At 38.3% G+C, this 16,919-nt stretch overlaps 2 protein-coding genes across 4 annotated transcripts in view; one reads left to right on the plus strand and one right to left on the minus strand.

The window, feature by feature from the left end:
* Nucleotides 1–2,493, plus strand: part of SLC4A3 (solute carrier family 4 member 3) — a 44,351-nt gene extending 41,858 nt beyond the window's left edge. For both annotated transcript variants that reach the window (XM_026707964.2, XM_087920638.1), the window contains one exon: nucleotides 240–2,493. In XM_026707964.2, the coding sequence (XP_026563749.1) occupies nucleotides 240–317 (78 nt within the window). In that variant the 3' untranslated portion in view covers nucleotides 318–2,493. The remainder of the gene's footprint in view (nucleotides 1–239) is intronic.
* A 1,854-nt stretch (nucleotides 2,494–4,347) lies between these two features.
* On the minus strand, nucleotides 4,348–9,247 carry LOC113441086 (uncharacterized). 2 transcript variants are annotated; one of them, XM_087920639.1, is made up of 3 exons: nucleotides 9,038–9,247; nucleotides 7,184–8,399; nucleotides 4,348–6,882 (listed from the first exon to the last, which is right to left on the minus strand). In XM_087920639.1, exons 2-3 carry the CDS (start codon nucleotides 8,390–8,392, stop codon nucleotides 6,742–6,744), a joined length of 1,350 nt encoding a protein of 449 aa, XP_087776765.1. In that variant the 5' UTR covers nucleotides 8,393–8,399; nucleotides 9,038–9,247; the 3' UTR covers nucleotides 4,348–6,741. The 2 variants fall into 2 exon arrangements, with proteins under 2 accessions (XP_087776765.1, XP_087776766.1); XM_087920640.1 differs by having other exon boundaries at nucleotides 6,601–6,882; nucleotides 7,217–8,399.
* Nucleotides 9,248–16,919: the final 7,672 nt, after the last annotated feature.

Below are 16,919 nucleotides of genomic sequence, written 5' to 3' on the forward strand. Positions count from 1 at the left end.
TGATCATTATGCACATTTACTTTCCTCAAATGGATAAAATGCTTTATAAAGTATCCCACTGAAGTACCACTTGAAGAGGAAGAACAAGCAATTTAATGTTTCCCTTCCTTACTCCATTAGAATAGCAGATATGCATCTCCCCAGATGTCTTCCCCGGTGCCCTGTGGCTTTTGACTTGTAACAGAGATATCCCCTGTGATTGAATGGATACTTATTCCTCTCTTTGCTCTCACTTACAGCTAGACTCAGAGGATGCAGAACCAAACTTTGATGAAGATGGACGAGATGAATACAATGAACTTCACATGCCAGTATGAGCAGGCTGCTATTTTCTACTGGTTCTTTCCTGGCATTGTGGGATAAGCTGTTCTCCTTGTGCTGTTCCTGCAGTGGCTTTTGAACTGATTGTAGGTCTAGTCGAATTGGCAGCTGAGTCACAACCCTCCCAGAAGCTCCAGACCAGAAGAGAATTTGGGCACAGCAGAGCAAGAGGAGTTGCTTCCTTCTTATGGACAGACACAGAGTATAATTCCAGCCACTGTCACCCATGCTCCTTCTGAACAGACCTTGTTGTAGTGCTGTGCCATATATTGACCTGAATACGTAGACACCTTAGCCAGTTGTTATTAGTCTCCTGTCTAGAGAAGTCAAGCAGATTAACTGTTTTGCAGTGGGAAAAATAGCAGCAGGTTAACAAAGGAAGAGGCAAGTAAACCTTCTGGAATGTTAAGGGCAATGCTTTTATTTCAGAATTAAGAGTTTTCTGGGGTGGTAGCAGGAAGTGGAAGAACAGCTGGTGTTTCCTTATTGAACTTTAGCCACTCAGTCACATGACTGTTTAAGAGAGAGTGCTTCATCAGCTCTTCTGCATGATATCCTTGCCTGGGATTTCATGTTTATGGGAACTTTTGATCCTTTCCTTTTGAGGAATGGCAATAAGGACTATTGGAGATCACAGATTGCAATGTGTGCCAGCAAGGTTTTCAGTACCATGATGTGTTCAGCAAGTGGAATGTGGTATTTGTGCAATATTCGTGGGCACGTGCATCAGTTTGGGCAAGTACTGTGCCTATGTTTGCTGTTTCCTTGGTTGTCCAAAGTGTTGGGGTGATCTAGGAAGCAAATCCATTCACACAGGGAAGGAAGAAATGCAGGTAAAATTTGATGATACAGGCTGGATATCAGGAACAAACTGACTAATGATGGAGTGAAAATTGAACGATGGATATGGTTCTAAGTGAGACCATCCAAAACGATTTTACAGTATTCTCATGCTGTTTTTCTCCCCTCTTGCAAAGAAAGTCAAACATGCAGCCAGACAACTCAGAATCTCCAAAGCTAAGGCTGAAATCTAATCTGGTTAATTATCTGATCCATCAAGCCTGCTTGTTGTACTCAGTCACCTCCTTTCCACTTAGGATTCTTCCATGCTTTACTTTCATTGCTCCTCTTGCTTTGTTCTTTAGTCTCTCTATGGTCATTGCTTTGCTCATTTTAGTATTTCTTTAAGCAGCCCTAGCTGGGCCAACAGAGTCACTTCTTCAGAAAAGCTACTGATGGTTTGGCCCTGACAATTAATGAATAAGGTGTCTCGAAGGGAGAGCTAAAATATTCTGCATTTGTAGTTCTGAACCACTGTATTGTACAAGCTTGCTATAATGATAAAGGATTGTCTTCATTTGCCAATTGATATGTCAAAGCAATAGTTTCTAGCTTCTGGATTTTACCTGACCCCAAACCCTTTTGCCTTCTTCTCAGGCCCATATCATCCTCGTATATCCCACTGACAACTGCCTAGTTCTCTTTTCATTTAGTCCTGCTCCTTTTTTCTACAGTTACCATATAAAGATCAGATTTTTGTGACAGAGCTTAATTGCACAAAAGATGCATTAGCTTTGCTCACTAAATTTGAACTTTTAGAATTTGAAAAGCCTGCTCCCTTTTCAGTTGCATTCATTCAGTCATGTACATTGCATTTGTGCTTGATTCATAGGCCAAACATATGGACAAACACCACGAAGCACAAATTCAGTGCAAGATTCCAGCAATGCCATCCTACTGGGTCATTATGCAGGGACTCTAGTGAACTGTGAAGTCCTGTTCCATAAATCTGTTTTATGTAAGTGGAATAAAAGATGTACACAAAAGGCCAACCCTGACTCTTGCCTCTAGTGAGGCAGCAAACCATATGGCATAAGTATTTGGTTCATGGCACCACTCTGCTCCACTGCCTCTCTCTGTTAGTAAAATGGAGGCTGTCCCTATCCACCTACCTCAGGGGTTACCTGTTGAGGGCTGGATTGTCATGAGGCCATATATATAAATATATTCCTCTATTCATTCCCAGCTGGCTACCAGCCTACCCCACCCACAGACAGTGACCTCCATTGTGCCCTGTGTAGCAAATCTGAACTGTCGGGGCCGAGACCCCAATGCAACTCTTCTGAATGTAATAGGAAGGATATGGCTGCACCAATAAACCTTTCACTGGTATGTTGTGCCTGGTTCCTTTTATATGCTCTTGAAATGGACAATCCAGCAAAACAAAAAACAAAACAAAAAAACCATTCAAGTAGAATTAAAGAAAAGGATTCAAGTAAAGTTGACCCTTTCCACTGTCACACATGTGCATGCATTTTGAGTTTCCTCTTCTTTAGATGATTATTAGCAAGGTTGTGCTTGTGTTTCTTAAACCTCGGTCCAGGTTATAAATAAACGAAAGATGTTCCTGTTTCTGACATCAGATCCGAATAATCTGCTCTGACTGTTGTTGCCTCTCAGATGTTTCATCCAGACACCTGTCCTTGGCTTGCCAACAGAAATCTCATAATTAGAAACACAGAATTCAATTTCTTGATTTTATGCAGGCATAGCATGTGTTCTGCTTCCCTCACCAAAGAAGCTATGCCTGTCCATTTATTTCTGTTCAGTAAACTGTACTCTAATTTTCATTTAAAATGGACTCCAGTGTAGGATCAAAGAAAAGACAAATGCACAACTCCATATAAAAAGTAACATCATCTATCTCCATCCACCCACCCATCCATCCATCCATCCATCCATCATCTTTATCTGTCTGCCTGGCTGTCTTCTCAAGATAGGTATAGTATGGGTGCAAAAGCTTCCAACTGTACATACTATGTGAATGCTTATAATGTAAGCAAAATTTAGAAGATCGCCCCAAATAAGGAACCAGAAATTAAAAACAAATCACTGGGACTTTGTGAAAAGAAACAGACTAGAGGAAAGGGTGAAATAGTGTTCCTGCATTTCTATACTCCACATGATCCTTCTAGAAGTGTTCTTCAGGCCCCTGCCTTAATTTTGTTACAGAAAACACTTCTACTTTAAATAAAACATACTTCTTAATTAAATACATTTAGGCCCAAGTTTTATAGACAACTTCATTCAAACTTCAATGTGCCCCAAAGCCCCTAATTCTCTTTTTCTTGGCAAATTTTACTATTAGGAAAAGCAGCAAACACTTGTGAAATAATTTCTAAATTATTAAGAACATAATCAACTAAGTATCAGTTTTCTATTTATTTATTTCATTTTTATCCCCCCTTTTACAAAGAGTTCAAGGCAGCACACATTTCTAATGCTCCCTTCTCCCCCTATTTTCACAACAACAACAAACCTGTGAGGAGTGTTGGGCTGAAAGAAGAGAATGACTGACCAGCTTTCATGCATAAGGTGGGACTAGAACTCACAATCTCCTTGTTTCTAGGCCAGCACCTTAATCACTATACCAGCATTCGTACCAGGAAACCTTCGCAAGTTAATATTTCATCAGAAAAAAAAAGTGCAATCACAATGCATGCTCTGCCCCTTACTCGTGTGCAACATTACAATGCAAGTGTAAAAGGAGTCAATACCATTTTAGAATGCCTTGGTAAGATGACCCTTGGAATGAAATGGGATGATTCGCTGCAGCCAACTCGCTGCAACCAAGTCGTCATGGGACAATGTACCACCACGGCCAACTCACTATGGGATAACTAACTGTGGGACAATTTAACAATTCAAGTTAATAATTTAAAATAAATAAAAAAATATTTTATTTTTGTCATTCACATTTTATTCTGACACTCCTTATGCATTCCTTCTGTAATTCTTCTATTCTACCATAGCTTTGATATTAGTGTAACTCTTATCCTATAGGGAGCTGGCCATGGTGAGTTGTCCTGTGGCGAGTTGGCTGTGATGAATTGTCATAGACCCCACATCCAGTTTTGGTCATCATATTATAAAAAAGATGTTGAGACTCTGGAAAGAGTACAGAAAAAAGCAACAAAGATGATTAGGGAACTAGAGGCTAAAACATATAAAGAATTGTTTCTAGAATTGGGTATGTCTAGTTTAATGAAAAGAAGGACAAGGGGTGACATAACAGCAGTGTTCCACTATCTCAGGGGTTGCCACAAAGAAGAGGGAGTCAAGCTATTCTCCAAAGCACCTGAAGGCAGGACAAGAAGCAATGGATGGAAACAAATCAAGGAGAGAAGCAACATAGAACTAAGGAGAAATGTCCTGACAGAACAATTAATCAGTGGATCAACTTGCCTCCAGAAGTTGTGAATGCTCAAACACTGGAAGTTTTTAGGAAGAAATTGGACAACCATTTGCCTGAAATGGTATAGTTTTTCCTGCCCGAGCAGGGGCTTGAATTGGAAAAACTCTAAGGTCCCTTCCAACTCCGTTATTCTATAGGAGTAGAATTTATATTGCAATACCACAATGCATGTTTCATCATTTTCCTTCTTGCTTCTCGGTTGAAGCACCATGTAGGAGTTTGTAAGTTCAAAGCACATCCTATTAAACTTACCTGATGAACTGCAAAGTTAGCCAATATTATTAACTCCATATTATAGACAAGAGGGCTGGTAAGATTACAAATATATTATGGTAGTTTGCTTATAGAGTATTATATACTATAGCTCAGGTGAAATTTGAACGAAGGCAAAATCCTGCCAATTTCACCCCACTTCACTGTATGGTTCTCTGGATGAGAAGGAGGATTTCTGCTTAGCAAATGATGCCGGATAAAGGACGAAAAGAAATCTGGAATCCACCAATCACTGCTTGAAACTTAACTGCATTAAATCCTATGGGGATAACACCATTTAGGTCAACATATTTTTCTACTGACTCAAGGATGTGAAGAATGCAAACTCTGGAGTGTTACAAGACAGTATGCAACTCCTGATTTGCTCTCACCTGAGCTAGGAACTTACTGGGTCACCCTTTCTGCAAGAAGCAATAACAGCTTGCATTTATGATGACTATGAGGTTCAAAAATTGGAACAGCAGCAACCTGCTCGAATAAGACCACTGAATATTTCTAGTCATCCCAGATGCAGAAGTAAATCCCAGAATACCCCAATGCTCCAGATCCAAACTAAGAGTTGAACTTTGTCAGCAATGTGTGTCTCTATTTCAGCTAGCTCAGGAATTTTTTGACTGCCATGACTTTAAGTCATGACTGATTTCATCAATGTCCATGCTTCTTGTTTGAGATTTGGTTATTTCCAGAACACAGTTCCTGTTTTCCATTCCTTTGCTCAACCAAAAAGACTTTTGGTGGATGAAATTCTGCCCTGGAAAAACACTTCCTTAATACCAAGGAAGTGGTCATTTCAATTGCAAAACCAGTTTCACAAACTTAGCATACACTGCACTCCCAACCAAGAATAAGATTCCCCTCGATAAACTCCCTATTGTAGAATTCCAGGAGAAAAAAAAAGACTTGTCCAATCACAGCAAAGCAGTCCTACTTTCATTTAACACAAAAAGGGTCTTACAATTGTGCAATTATTCTGTACCACATGAACTGTTTGCAAATTTGAATTACAGGTAGTCTTATAACCATTTATTTAGTGACTGTTCAAAGTTACAACAGCACTGAAAAAGCGGCTCATGACCATTCCCCACACCTACAACTACGCAGCATCCCCATGGACAGGTAATCAAAATTCATACACTTGGCAACTGGCATATATTTATGATGGACACAATGTCCCAAGGTCATGTGATCACCTTTTGTGACCTTCTGACAAGCATAGTCAAAGGGGAAAACAGGTGCACTTAACAACCACATTACTAACTTAACAACCGCAGTGATTCACTAAACAACTGTGGCAAAAAAAAGCTCGTAAAATAGGGGCGAAATTCACTTAACAATTGCCTTGCTTAGCAACAGAAATTCTGGGGCTCAGTTGTGGTCGTAAGCTGGAACACTTGCATGTTCCAGCTGAAATAGCTGAAATAGTAGGTTTTTTCTCCAGGACATGAGAAATCTGGGTTCATTCTCCAATAAGCAAGACTTCATGATAAGATATTTTGGATATTTTGGTCAATCATTCCAAAGTATCAAGGATACCAACCATGAATTACTACAGGCACATAAATTATTTTATCAGGGGTGAGAAACATAAGTAGTTATTGAATTATAATTCCTAGCATCTTTCGCCATTAGTCTTATTGACCAGACTTTTAAAGATATAGTATAGCATTACGTTATCTACGTTCCTGATAAGGGATGCATTACTAAGTCTGCATCAGCTCCAGCTTCCAGACAATCATCAATGGCAGTAAAACACATTACAATACAGCTTACGAAGCTAGGACTGAGGTGATTATATTATGTGGTATAAAGGTGGGGGAAAGTGAGATGGGGAATTTCCCCTGAAACCAAATTTACATTAACGGTATCTTTGTAGGCTAGAGCACCTTTCATTCTCAAGGACAAGAACTCAATATGTTCAGGCCCACTGAGTTGCAGGAAGTGTGTGAATCAATTCTATCTGTTGGCAGGAGATCATGTTGAATCTCTTCCTCGGCCTGCAAAAGCCTCATAAGTTTCTGGCAGCGCTCCTGCAACTGGAAGGCAAACCAAAATGACATGAATCATTCACATGATAGCAGAATTAAGTAATACAGAAGAACCCCTTTTGCCTAACAGCCACACCTAACAAAAGCAATTCATTTCCTCCATTCTTTGACACAAGATCATTAATGTAATAGGAAAAGGCCTCTATTCCCTCCAAATATAGTACACTGCCTTTTTAATTTATTCAGGACCCAGTTCCCCACAGCTGTTGGAAGACCTGCATTTTGTTCCAGAGCTGGTAGAACTGTGACCATCCTTCATTAGCCACAACTTATTAACCTAGACTCTTACTGTATAAATTGGTCGTATAAGGATTGGCCTGACCTCCAACTCTAGTAGCCAATCTCTCTGCAAGATGTTCTTGTGATAGTTCTCCAACCTAAGCTGTCTCTGTAATGTATCCAGCTCCCGGAGGGTTTTTTGGCACTGTGCTCTAGACACGTTCCAGTTGCCTTTCTTGAGTTGTTGCTCAAGGGCTTCTAGTTCACTTTCCTTGGTCTCTTTCTGCAGATGCAGATCCGAAATCCTCTGGTTTACTTCCTGAACCTCTCCTTCTAGTGTCCAAGAACGTTCCTCCCGCCAGAGCAGAGACAGGAGCTCTCCATAGGTCTCCTGAAGCTGATTCCTTTCTTGGATAATTGTTGTCTTATACGTGTCCATGTTGTTTTTGTTGTTGTTGGCTTTGGATGGCCGCAAGGTCTTCATACAGTCATGATGGTTTAGAGGTAGTTCAGACTGGCAAAGGGATGCACCATGCCAGGGATGGGCCAGACTGCCTTTCATCACTCTTATGTCATCACACCTCTGGATTAGAACTGGATGTGAATGTTCTGGGTGGGGGCTATGCCTGCTGGCATGGTATTTCACCCACTGCTTAGTAAGCTCAGCAGCTGCTAAGCTCTTATGAAAAAGATCTGGGACTAGCCTCAAGATCTTCACAAAGGGATGGATGTAAGCAAAACCTTGCAGATCAAGGAGGCTCTGGGGGTAGAAGGCTTGCTCACAGAGTGAGTCCTTTTTCAGGAGCAAGGCCCATTTCCTTCTGAGGGCAAACAGCTGCCTAGCTGTACGGGCTATTGACACTGTGGCATGAGGACTGCATCCTTTCATGAATCCTAAAGGCAACCCATCCAGTGAGTCATCATTAACATATAGGTTCTCACACAAAGGAAACACAACTTTGGCATCAAACTCTTCTTTCAAAGAACTTAGGTAGCTCACGTAAGAAACAAACCAAGAAATGTAGCTGGCAATGTCAGATTTATCCTCACTTATTGTAATTCTCACAACGTCCTCACTGTTACATTCTTTGGACTCCACAAGCTTTTCCAGCTGCTGGAGACTGTGAATCTCTACTACACCATCATCTTCATGGAGCAGTAGCAACAATACATTGTAAAGAGTGTGAATGTCAAAAGCCTGCTGGCAACTTCTTATATGCTTCTCAAAGGCCTGGATCTCATCTTGAAGAATGGTATACAGGACTTCCACAGGTGCCATAGGCAATCTGAGAAAGGAGAAAGGAAAGTTGTTGAGGGGAAAAAAAAAATCATTGGGCAAGGTTTATTGTATATACCCACAAAAAAACCATTTTTTCTTTTGAATAATTGGGAGAGCTCCACCCACATTAAAAAAAATCCTCCTCAAAACAAAATAACAAAGAATCTTACACCTGTTTAAAAATCAGTCAATGTATATAAAGTACTGGATTACATTTTCATAATCTAGATAAATAAAATATTATCCCCAAAAAGGAAATATATTTTGACAAGAGGCAAAAATATCAAAAGTGTGTGTTTGTGAAAATCACTGCTCAATATTTTTTCTCTATACCAACATTTTGCATACTTCCCATTACTCTTCATTACATGCTCATATGAACAACTGAGTTCAATATTGCATATATCTGATGAAGTGGTCTTTAGCTTATAAAAGTTATACTCAAATAAATACATGAATTTTCTAAGTACTACAGCTTTAATTTTTATAGGAAAAACTTAGCCAGATTATTTCTCTACCCATTGTAATCTACAAGGAGGAGTACACAACTATAATATACATCATGACATAAAGGAAAGCTTTTTGAGGGGTGCCTAATAAGAGGCTGTCCTCTGCCTCTTGCATTTCTATGAAAAGTACACTTACTTTTCTTTTATGTTCCACCTTATTCTCTGAAGTTCAGACCTTATCACCTCAGAATGCAGTGTCCATCTAATGGAAACAGAACCTGGTTACATTTTATTGAGTAGAGGGAGGGAGAGACAAACAATGTTTGCCATGGTCACAGCATGTTGGAACTTGCTCTCAGGGCTCACTGCCAGGAGAGAAACTTAGTCCTTGTGTTATGAGTCATTCAACAATGGAGAACAACTTTCCAATGAGTAGAAACAAAATCTCACTAGCAAGAAAGAATTAGGAAAGGTAGAAATACTAACTCTACTAGATATTAAGGAAGACAAGACTCCTTTAGACTTCACATTTGGATGCAAGAAGGAATTGCAACTCAAACTGAACCTGATAAAATTTCAACTGAGTTCACATACATACTAAGTCAAACTATGCATGTCTGAAGTATCTGTTTTATTGCACCTAATAGTATACCTGACTCTGGATGGAGAAAAGAAGACTTACTCCATCTCTTCATCATTTGGTTTTGGAGTGCACTTATAGAAAAAGTTTATTTCTTACATGCTGGAATTTGGAACTGAATTAGAAAGTCTAAAGTGAGCTTTTAGAACAGGAGATGGGACTTGAAAAGCAAACTCTGGAAGGGTTTGGTCTTCTCTTGACAAACTAACTACATCAAATGATACTAGTTGGAAAATATTTTAAACTTACAAACCAATGCAAGATAAGGATGTTGTTAAATGAGGTAAATACAAGAAAGATGTACTGCACTCTTCTGAAAAGATAAATTCACAGGAAGTATATGAGGCCTGGAAACATAACTGCTCCTGGATACCCTCAATTAATGGAATGTAGAGGTACTCTGATGCTCTGGAACAAGACGTTTTGAAAATAAGAGCTACTCTGTACACATCTATGTACAACCATCTTCTAAATAAGTCAGCTAAGATAATTTTAGTAGTGGTGTTGCAGAATCCAGAACAATGTGTCCTGGGGAAGTGAACCTCCATGCTAAAATTATATTAGATCAGCTCAGGAATTCATGGCATCCATAACAATATGGAGAGAGTTAGTTTAGTATTTTAGTTAAGGCATCAGGCTAGAAACTGCGAGATTGTAATGTCTAATCCTACTTTAAGCACAAAGCCAGCCAGGTGGCCATAGGCCAGTCACTTTTTCTCTGTCATAGGCGGCAATGGCAAACCACCTTTGAAAAACTTTGCCAAGACAACTTGTCCAGGGACTTGTCCAGGTAGTTTCCAAGAATTGGACATGACTGAATATTAGTTTTTTAAAAAATGAGGCTGTACTGATTTGCCATCCATTTGCACACAAAGCTTGTCCTTGGATGTTGTCATGTTTTTTATCATGATAAAAATAGTCATAGTAGGATGAATTTATTATGGGAATTTATTATTGGGCTCATACCATTCAGACAGTCTTTCGCTTCATGAATGGAGAATCACTTGGGGAGGTCTGCCTGGAGTCTTATGAAATCTAATGGATTTTTCTGCATGGTTAAAGCTGGTGATCTTGTTGAGGCCTTAGCTATTTACTGGAAAGGTATGATGAGATGGCTGCTAAGACAATCACTCTTAAGACTCTTCTACAGCTTCTACATAGTATGTACCGCACTCCAGTTCTCAAAGGAATTGTGGGTGATGATACAATTGGCTAAAGAATGAATTAATGATGGAGAACTTATCACAAACATGAGTGAGTGCACATTAGGAAACACAATTATGCCTACAGCTTAGCAGCATGGGGGAAAAGGATATTTGCAAATTACAATGCATTTTAGCTTAGGGGTTGCAAACTGCTCTTCCCTACTTGAAGCACCCAAGCTTTTATCAGTCTGTTATGTGACAAATTTGTTTAACATTTCAGTTATAATATTATTTGTCTATGAAGATCTAAAAGGCAGATTTCAAAGGAGTCTCAGTTAAATGTCCAAGACACAACCATCAATACTGATTCCTCCAAACTGTAGCAGTGGGAAATACCCTATTTAAACCCTCTATTAGCTGTTTCTAGCCATTAAGTGGGTAGTTCCTTCCCGAGGATGAAATATGAAGATTCCAGCCTTCAGACCATTTCCTGCTCATAACTTGCCTAGCCTTTATAGTAGAAACTTTTGTGGTGCTAATGGCCGTTTAGCCTGAGGAAAGCTAAATGGCCATTAGCATCCCAAAGATTTCAGCATAGATCCTCTACCACAAAGGGAAGGCAAAACATGAGCAGAAAGTGGTGTGTCATTAATACTCTTAATGTCGGGCTTCAGGACACTGGTAAGATGTAGAGCCCGACAGAAATGATGCAAGTGGCACAGATAACCTTAAGACCGGTGATCTAGTTTACACTTTCTCTATTTCATTGAAAAGAATTATGTGAAAGCCTTCACTGATTAACGCTATGATGGGTGGTAGAAGTCAATATCTATGGGCTGTCTGGGGATGACAAGGCATATGGAAGACTGAAAGTTGGGAAGTAAAAGGATAAATGGTATAGACCATGAATTAATGAATAAAATGGAAGAAAGAAAAAATGTCTGTGAAACTAAGGGAAATAGGAAGGATGTAATAGAAGCTGATAAAGTTATAATCTCCACTTGTTTCTGGGGATTATTCCATCCAGTAGAATTAAGCATGGTGGACTTTTTAAAACAATGTCATCTTGCTTACTGATTTGAAGTACCTGTCCTCTGGAATAATATAACGCCCCAAATTTGTGCAGCTCTCACCCTCATAACATTTTCTAAATTACCTAAAACCTGGTTGCACTCTCAAACCTTGGTTAAGACGATTGTGAAGCCCTTTCCAGTTAGATTTGTTCCATCTAGTTTAAGATTAGGCATTTGTTCTTCTGGTCAGTGGTGTTCTTTTTCATATGAATTATTTTCTTTTTTATTTGTGAGCCACTTAGATTTATTAAGGAGTTGTGAGGCATCAAAAAATAAGGAAATAATCTGATCTTGGGAAATAAAGTTGTGGAAAATATGCAGGGAAATGAAGGGTTAAATTATGAACAAAAGGACTAAAATTTAGGTCAGAAATAATTAATGTTATCTTTGGTGTTATAAGGGAATATGATAGGATGCCTCCATAAATTGGTTATTACAATACTGCATGTTATGAGTTAGTAAATTATCATAATAGCCAAAACAGGGATGAATTAGGAAAACTTGTGAATATTGTAAATGAATGTGTTCCTGGGGGGAAATATTGTACTATTGGTTAATTAGAATGGAGCCTGGTAGTTATCTGCATAGGAAAAGATACTAGTTTTGAATATGGTTATTTGCAATAAGCACGTCCAGTAGGGAGTATTGGGGGAAAAGAGCTAGAAGAAAAGGAGAGGAATGAAAAAATAGAGTGAAAATCAAATGACTGCATTCTGTATGAAAAAAAAAATCAGAAGGTGGATTAATTTCCCTCCCAATAGAAGGAAAAGAAAAGAGCCATTGAAGAAAGAGGATATGAAACTCTTGGAATAAAGTGGAAAAAAATATGGGGAGTTATACTAATGTAAAGGGAACTGTGGGAGAGGATGCTTGAAGGAATGATGAAAAGAGGATGTGGATCTGGAAGCAATGTGTAAAAGAATGATAGTTGCAAACATGATAAGAGAAAGCTACTGTATAACTGTATGTACATAAAGAGAGACAAATAGTTGCAGAATGTTAAAAGGGACCAAGAACTGATTAAAATTTAAAAAGCCTGAGAAAGTGCAAAGGTCTGATGAGAATGCAAGACATGAATTTGACGGTGGGTATGAAGAGGGCCAACCAAGGAGCCCCTGGCAGGCCCAAAGGAATTAAAATGTATGTTATGAATTTATTTCATATGAAATTGAAGTGTAGATCTGCTAATAGTATTTGAAAATGGAATTTATAAGTTGAAGAGGGGAATCACAACCAGTGTTGTACATGTTATTACTTGGGAGGAATGATGAAGAGGAAGTTTTAATGTTCTAAGAGTTCAGGGGAAAAAGGATACGAAAGAAGCAAACCATACACGAGAACATACAATACATTTACCATCTATTATCATGTGTTTTAACACTGAACAGAGACTGAACTAATGCATGGTGTCCTCTTGCTTAATTAATATATTTATGGCTAAACACATAAATAATGATTGTAGTAACCATAATGATGTGTAGGATGGGGATGTGAAAGGATGATTTTTTTAATGCAGATGATAGCTTGCAGTTGCCGGAGAACCAAAGTAATGTACAGCAAATGTATAGATATTCTGTAGAGTATGTGGAATGTAGAATTTCGGCACTGGAGAATCATGTGACCAAGATCAAGGGAATGGTGTTTGACAGAGAAGATGGAGCGAGCAATGGCAAATTTTACGTATAACAAATGGTGAAAAATTAGAGCAGGTGACTGAAGAATATTCTTGGAAGAATATTAACTAAAGAAGAAAAAAACAGATGGGGAATTTTGAGGTGTGCAGATGGAAAGCTGAGAGAAAGGTAGTAAATAGTATGTGGTCTATTGTGGAAGGGAAAAAAGACTGTACGTAAGTCCATGCCTCTGCTGCTTTTTTATATGGGATTAAAGCTGGCTATACCAGAAGGAATATAAAAATAAATTGAATGCAGTGAGAATAGGGTACTTTAGAAGCATAATGATGCAAAAAAAAATTCAAGAATAAATGAGTAATGAACATAACCTGAATACAAAAGGAGTTTCCTCATATAGGATGGAAGGATTGAACTTCAAACAAATATAGGAAGGAAGGGTGAATGAGCTGAGTGAAGGAGAAAACTAAAAAACTGATAGGATGGAGTTGGGAAGATGCTGAAAAAGAGAGGTAAGAAATTTAAAAACAAAAAGTAATCCATGGGTCAGTTTATGGATAGGTACAATGAATAGTATTGTGTAAACTAGATTTTGCTTCCTTTTTTATCTGATGTCTTTCATTTCTCAGTTCTTGCTATTTTTAAGCTAGTGTTTGCTAGTTTGTCTCTCTTTCTCTTTTTGCTCCTTTTTGAAGTTCTACATAAAGTTGCTTAACCCAAAAGAGAATAGAAGGATGGGTAAAGAGGTGGTATTCAGCAGGTTCTGACCAGGTCTGGAGAACCAGTAGTGGAAATTTTGAGTAGTTCAGAGAACTGGCAAATACCACCTCTGACTGGAGATTTTACAGTATCCTTCCCCTGCCACACCCACCAAGCCACGCTCACAGAACTGGTAGTAAAAAAATCTGAATCCCACCACGGGATGGGTATACATATGATAGAAATAGGCAGTTTCCAAAGTGTGATTTCCAAAATGTGATTTCAAGATGCACCAGTGTGGAACTTCAAATTGCTCTTTGACTATTACCTGAGTGGGCATATTGATTATTACCATATTTCCCACCCACATCCACCTTTCTGCCCTGTCAGATTCATTTGCCTTAAGAGCTTTGCAACACACAATTTCTATCACAGTATCGTCTATACCGGAAATCACTATATAAAGACTATCAATCTGCAAATGAAGTCTGAAAGCCACAGAAATCTTGAGAGTCTTCAATATCAAAAACCTTGATCAGGACAGTGCTTGGGGTCTGGGCATCAACTTCTGGAGGATATCTCTCAAAAGGTTCAGTATCTCCCCTGATTACATGAGCATTTTTAATTTGAAAAGCTAATTGAGAAGCTAAAATGTTATCAAGCAAAGAACTAGCCATAAACATAACCTTTATTCCAGGAATGCCTCCAATAGAGGTGGTATTCAGCAGGATCTGACTAATTCTGGAGAACCGGTAGTGGAAATTTTGAGTAGTTCGGAGAACCAGCAAATACTATCTTACTGGAGATTTTACAGTATCGGGCCTCCAGGCTTTTCAAGTTCTTCTGAGGTATTCTTAGAAAATGAAATTATAAAGGGTTGTATCCCAGAGTTTTCTTTACCTGCTTTGTAACTGGCCATAACCAAATGAATAGAATAGAATAGAATAGAATAGAATAGAATAGAATAGAATAGAATAGAATAGAATAGAATAGAATACTTTATTGGCCAAGTGTGATTGGACACACAAGGAATTTGTCTTGGTGTAAATACTCTCAGTATACAAAAAGAAAAGGTACATTCATTAAGAATCAAGAATCATAACATAACAACACTTAATGATAGTCCTAGGGTACAATCAACAATCAAATCATACTAGGAAACAGTCAAGTGGGAGGGGATGGGTGATAAGGAGTGGTGAGAAGATTAACAGTAATAGTAGTGTACACTTTGTAAATAGTTGAACAGTGTTGAGGGAATTATTTGTTTAGCAGAGTGATGGCTTTCGGGGAAAAACTGTTCTTGTGCCTAGTTGTTCTGGTGTGCAGTGCTCTATAGCGTCGTTTTGAGGGAAGGAGTTGAAACAGTTTATGTCCGGGATGTGAGGGGTCTGTAAATATTTTCACAGCCCTCTTTTTGACTCATGCAGTATACAGGTCCTCGATTGAAGGCAGGTGGGTAGTAATTGTTTTTTCTGCAGTCCTAATTATCCTTTGAAGTCTGTGTCTGTCCTGTTGGGTTGCAGAACCAAACCAGACATTTATATATATATTTTTTAAATATAGTTTATTAATTTTTACAATTAAAACCAGTCACAATACATACACAAATAAGCAAAAGAAAGGAAGAAAGAAAAGAAAGAAAAGAGAAGAGGAAGAGAGGGAAAGGATTTTAAGAAAAGAAAGAAAGAAAGAGGTTACAGGATTAAAAGTATTCTTATTTTAACAGTTTGCAAGATCTTCTTTTGTTTTCATCACCTTAACTTGTGTCATATAACCACACCTGTTTTTAACTTATATCGCTACCTCGTTATTATGTATTGATACTTTTCTTTTATGCCTTATAATATATTATTTATCTTTGGTCAATCCAATTATACCAACAATTCCAGCTGTCATAGTATAGTGAAGTGTCTTTGTTTTTTAGCGCCAAAGTCAATTTATCCATTTCTGCGCATTTTGAGATTTTTTCAATAATCATTTCTTCTGATGGAATTTGGTGTTGTTTCCAATGTTGAGCGAAGGCTAATCTGGCCGCTGTTAAAATGTGTATTGTTATGTATTTGGTTTTTTTGGAAATTTGCTTATCAAAAATCCCTAGTAGGAAGGACTCTGGTTTGTATTCGATCTGCTCTTTGGTGATTTCTTCCAACCAAGTTTTGATTTTCAAACCAGACATTTATAGAGGTTTTGTTATAGAGCCATTTTGTGACTGTGTCCACAATATGGTCTCAAAATGCACTGTCTGGTAAGTAATTCAAAAAGATTGGGGTTTTCTGGCACAGGATAACCAACAAATCCCTTGACTCAAGGCCTATTAATAGTATCTTAATGCACATCTTAGCAAAAAAAAAAAAAGTTAAGCCAAGTCAGGTCCATAAAAACTTCATAAGATTTAATAGTCATTCCCCTAAACAATGAGAAGCTGGGACAGCTTAACCTGGAATGAATGTTTTTTGGGTATCTTGCCTTGTGCAAATGGAAGGACCTTATGGTTAGCATACAATCAGAATTGCATACAACAAAAAGGAGGAACTGAACTCAAAGCTTTTCTCTGCCACCTCAGCTTGCTCTAATTTTCCATTGCACTGTTCCATTGTGTATAGAATCATAGTTTAGGTGAAAACTATTTCACGTGGACAAATTCTCACACATACTATGCATCATAGAAACCAGCTGAGCCTCATCACCAAACCACTTCCATTCATTGAGGTGGTACACAATGAAATAGGGTTTAAATGGTACCATTCCTTTCAAAACTAACCAGCATTATGAATGAAAATTGGAGGGCACAAAATCACCCCATTCCATTCTCTAAATCAAGAAGGGAAAGAGTTAACATTTATTAAAGCAATGATACTTCTTTCTTTCACAGCAAATAACTTTCTTGTAC

The sequence above is a fragment of the Pseudonaja textilis genome, chromosome 1 (genome assembly GCF_049901715.1).
Source record: "Pseudonaja textilis isolate UNSWEBS1 chromosome 1, rPseTex1.2, whole genome shotgun sequence".
Taxonomy (NCBI): Eukaryota; Metazoa; Chordata; class Lepidosauria; order Squamata; family Elapidae; genus Pseudonaja; species Pseudonaja textilis.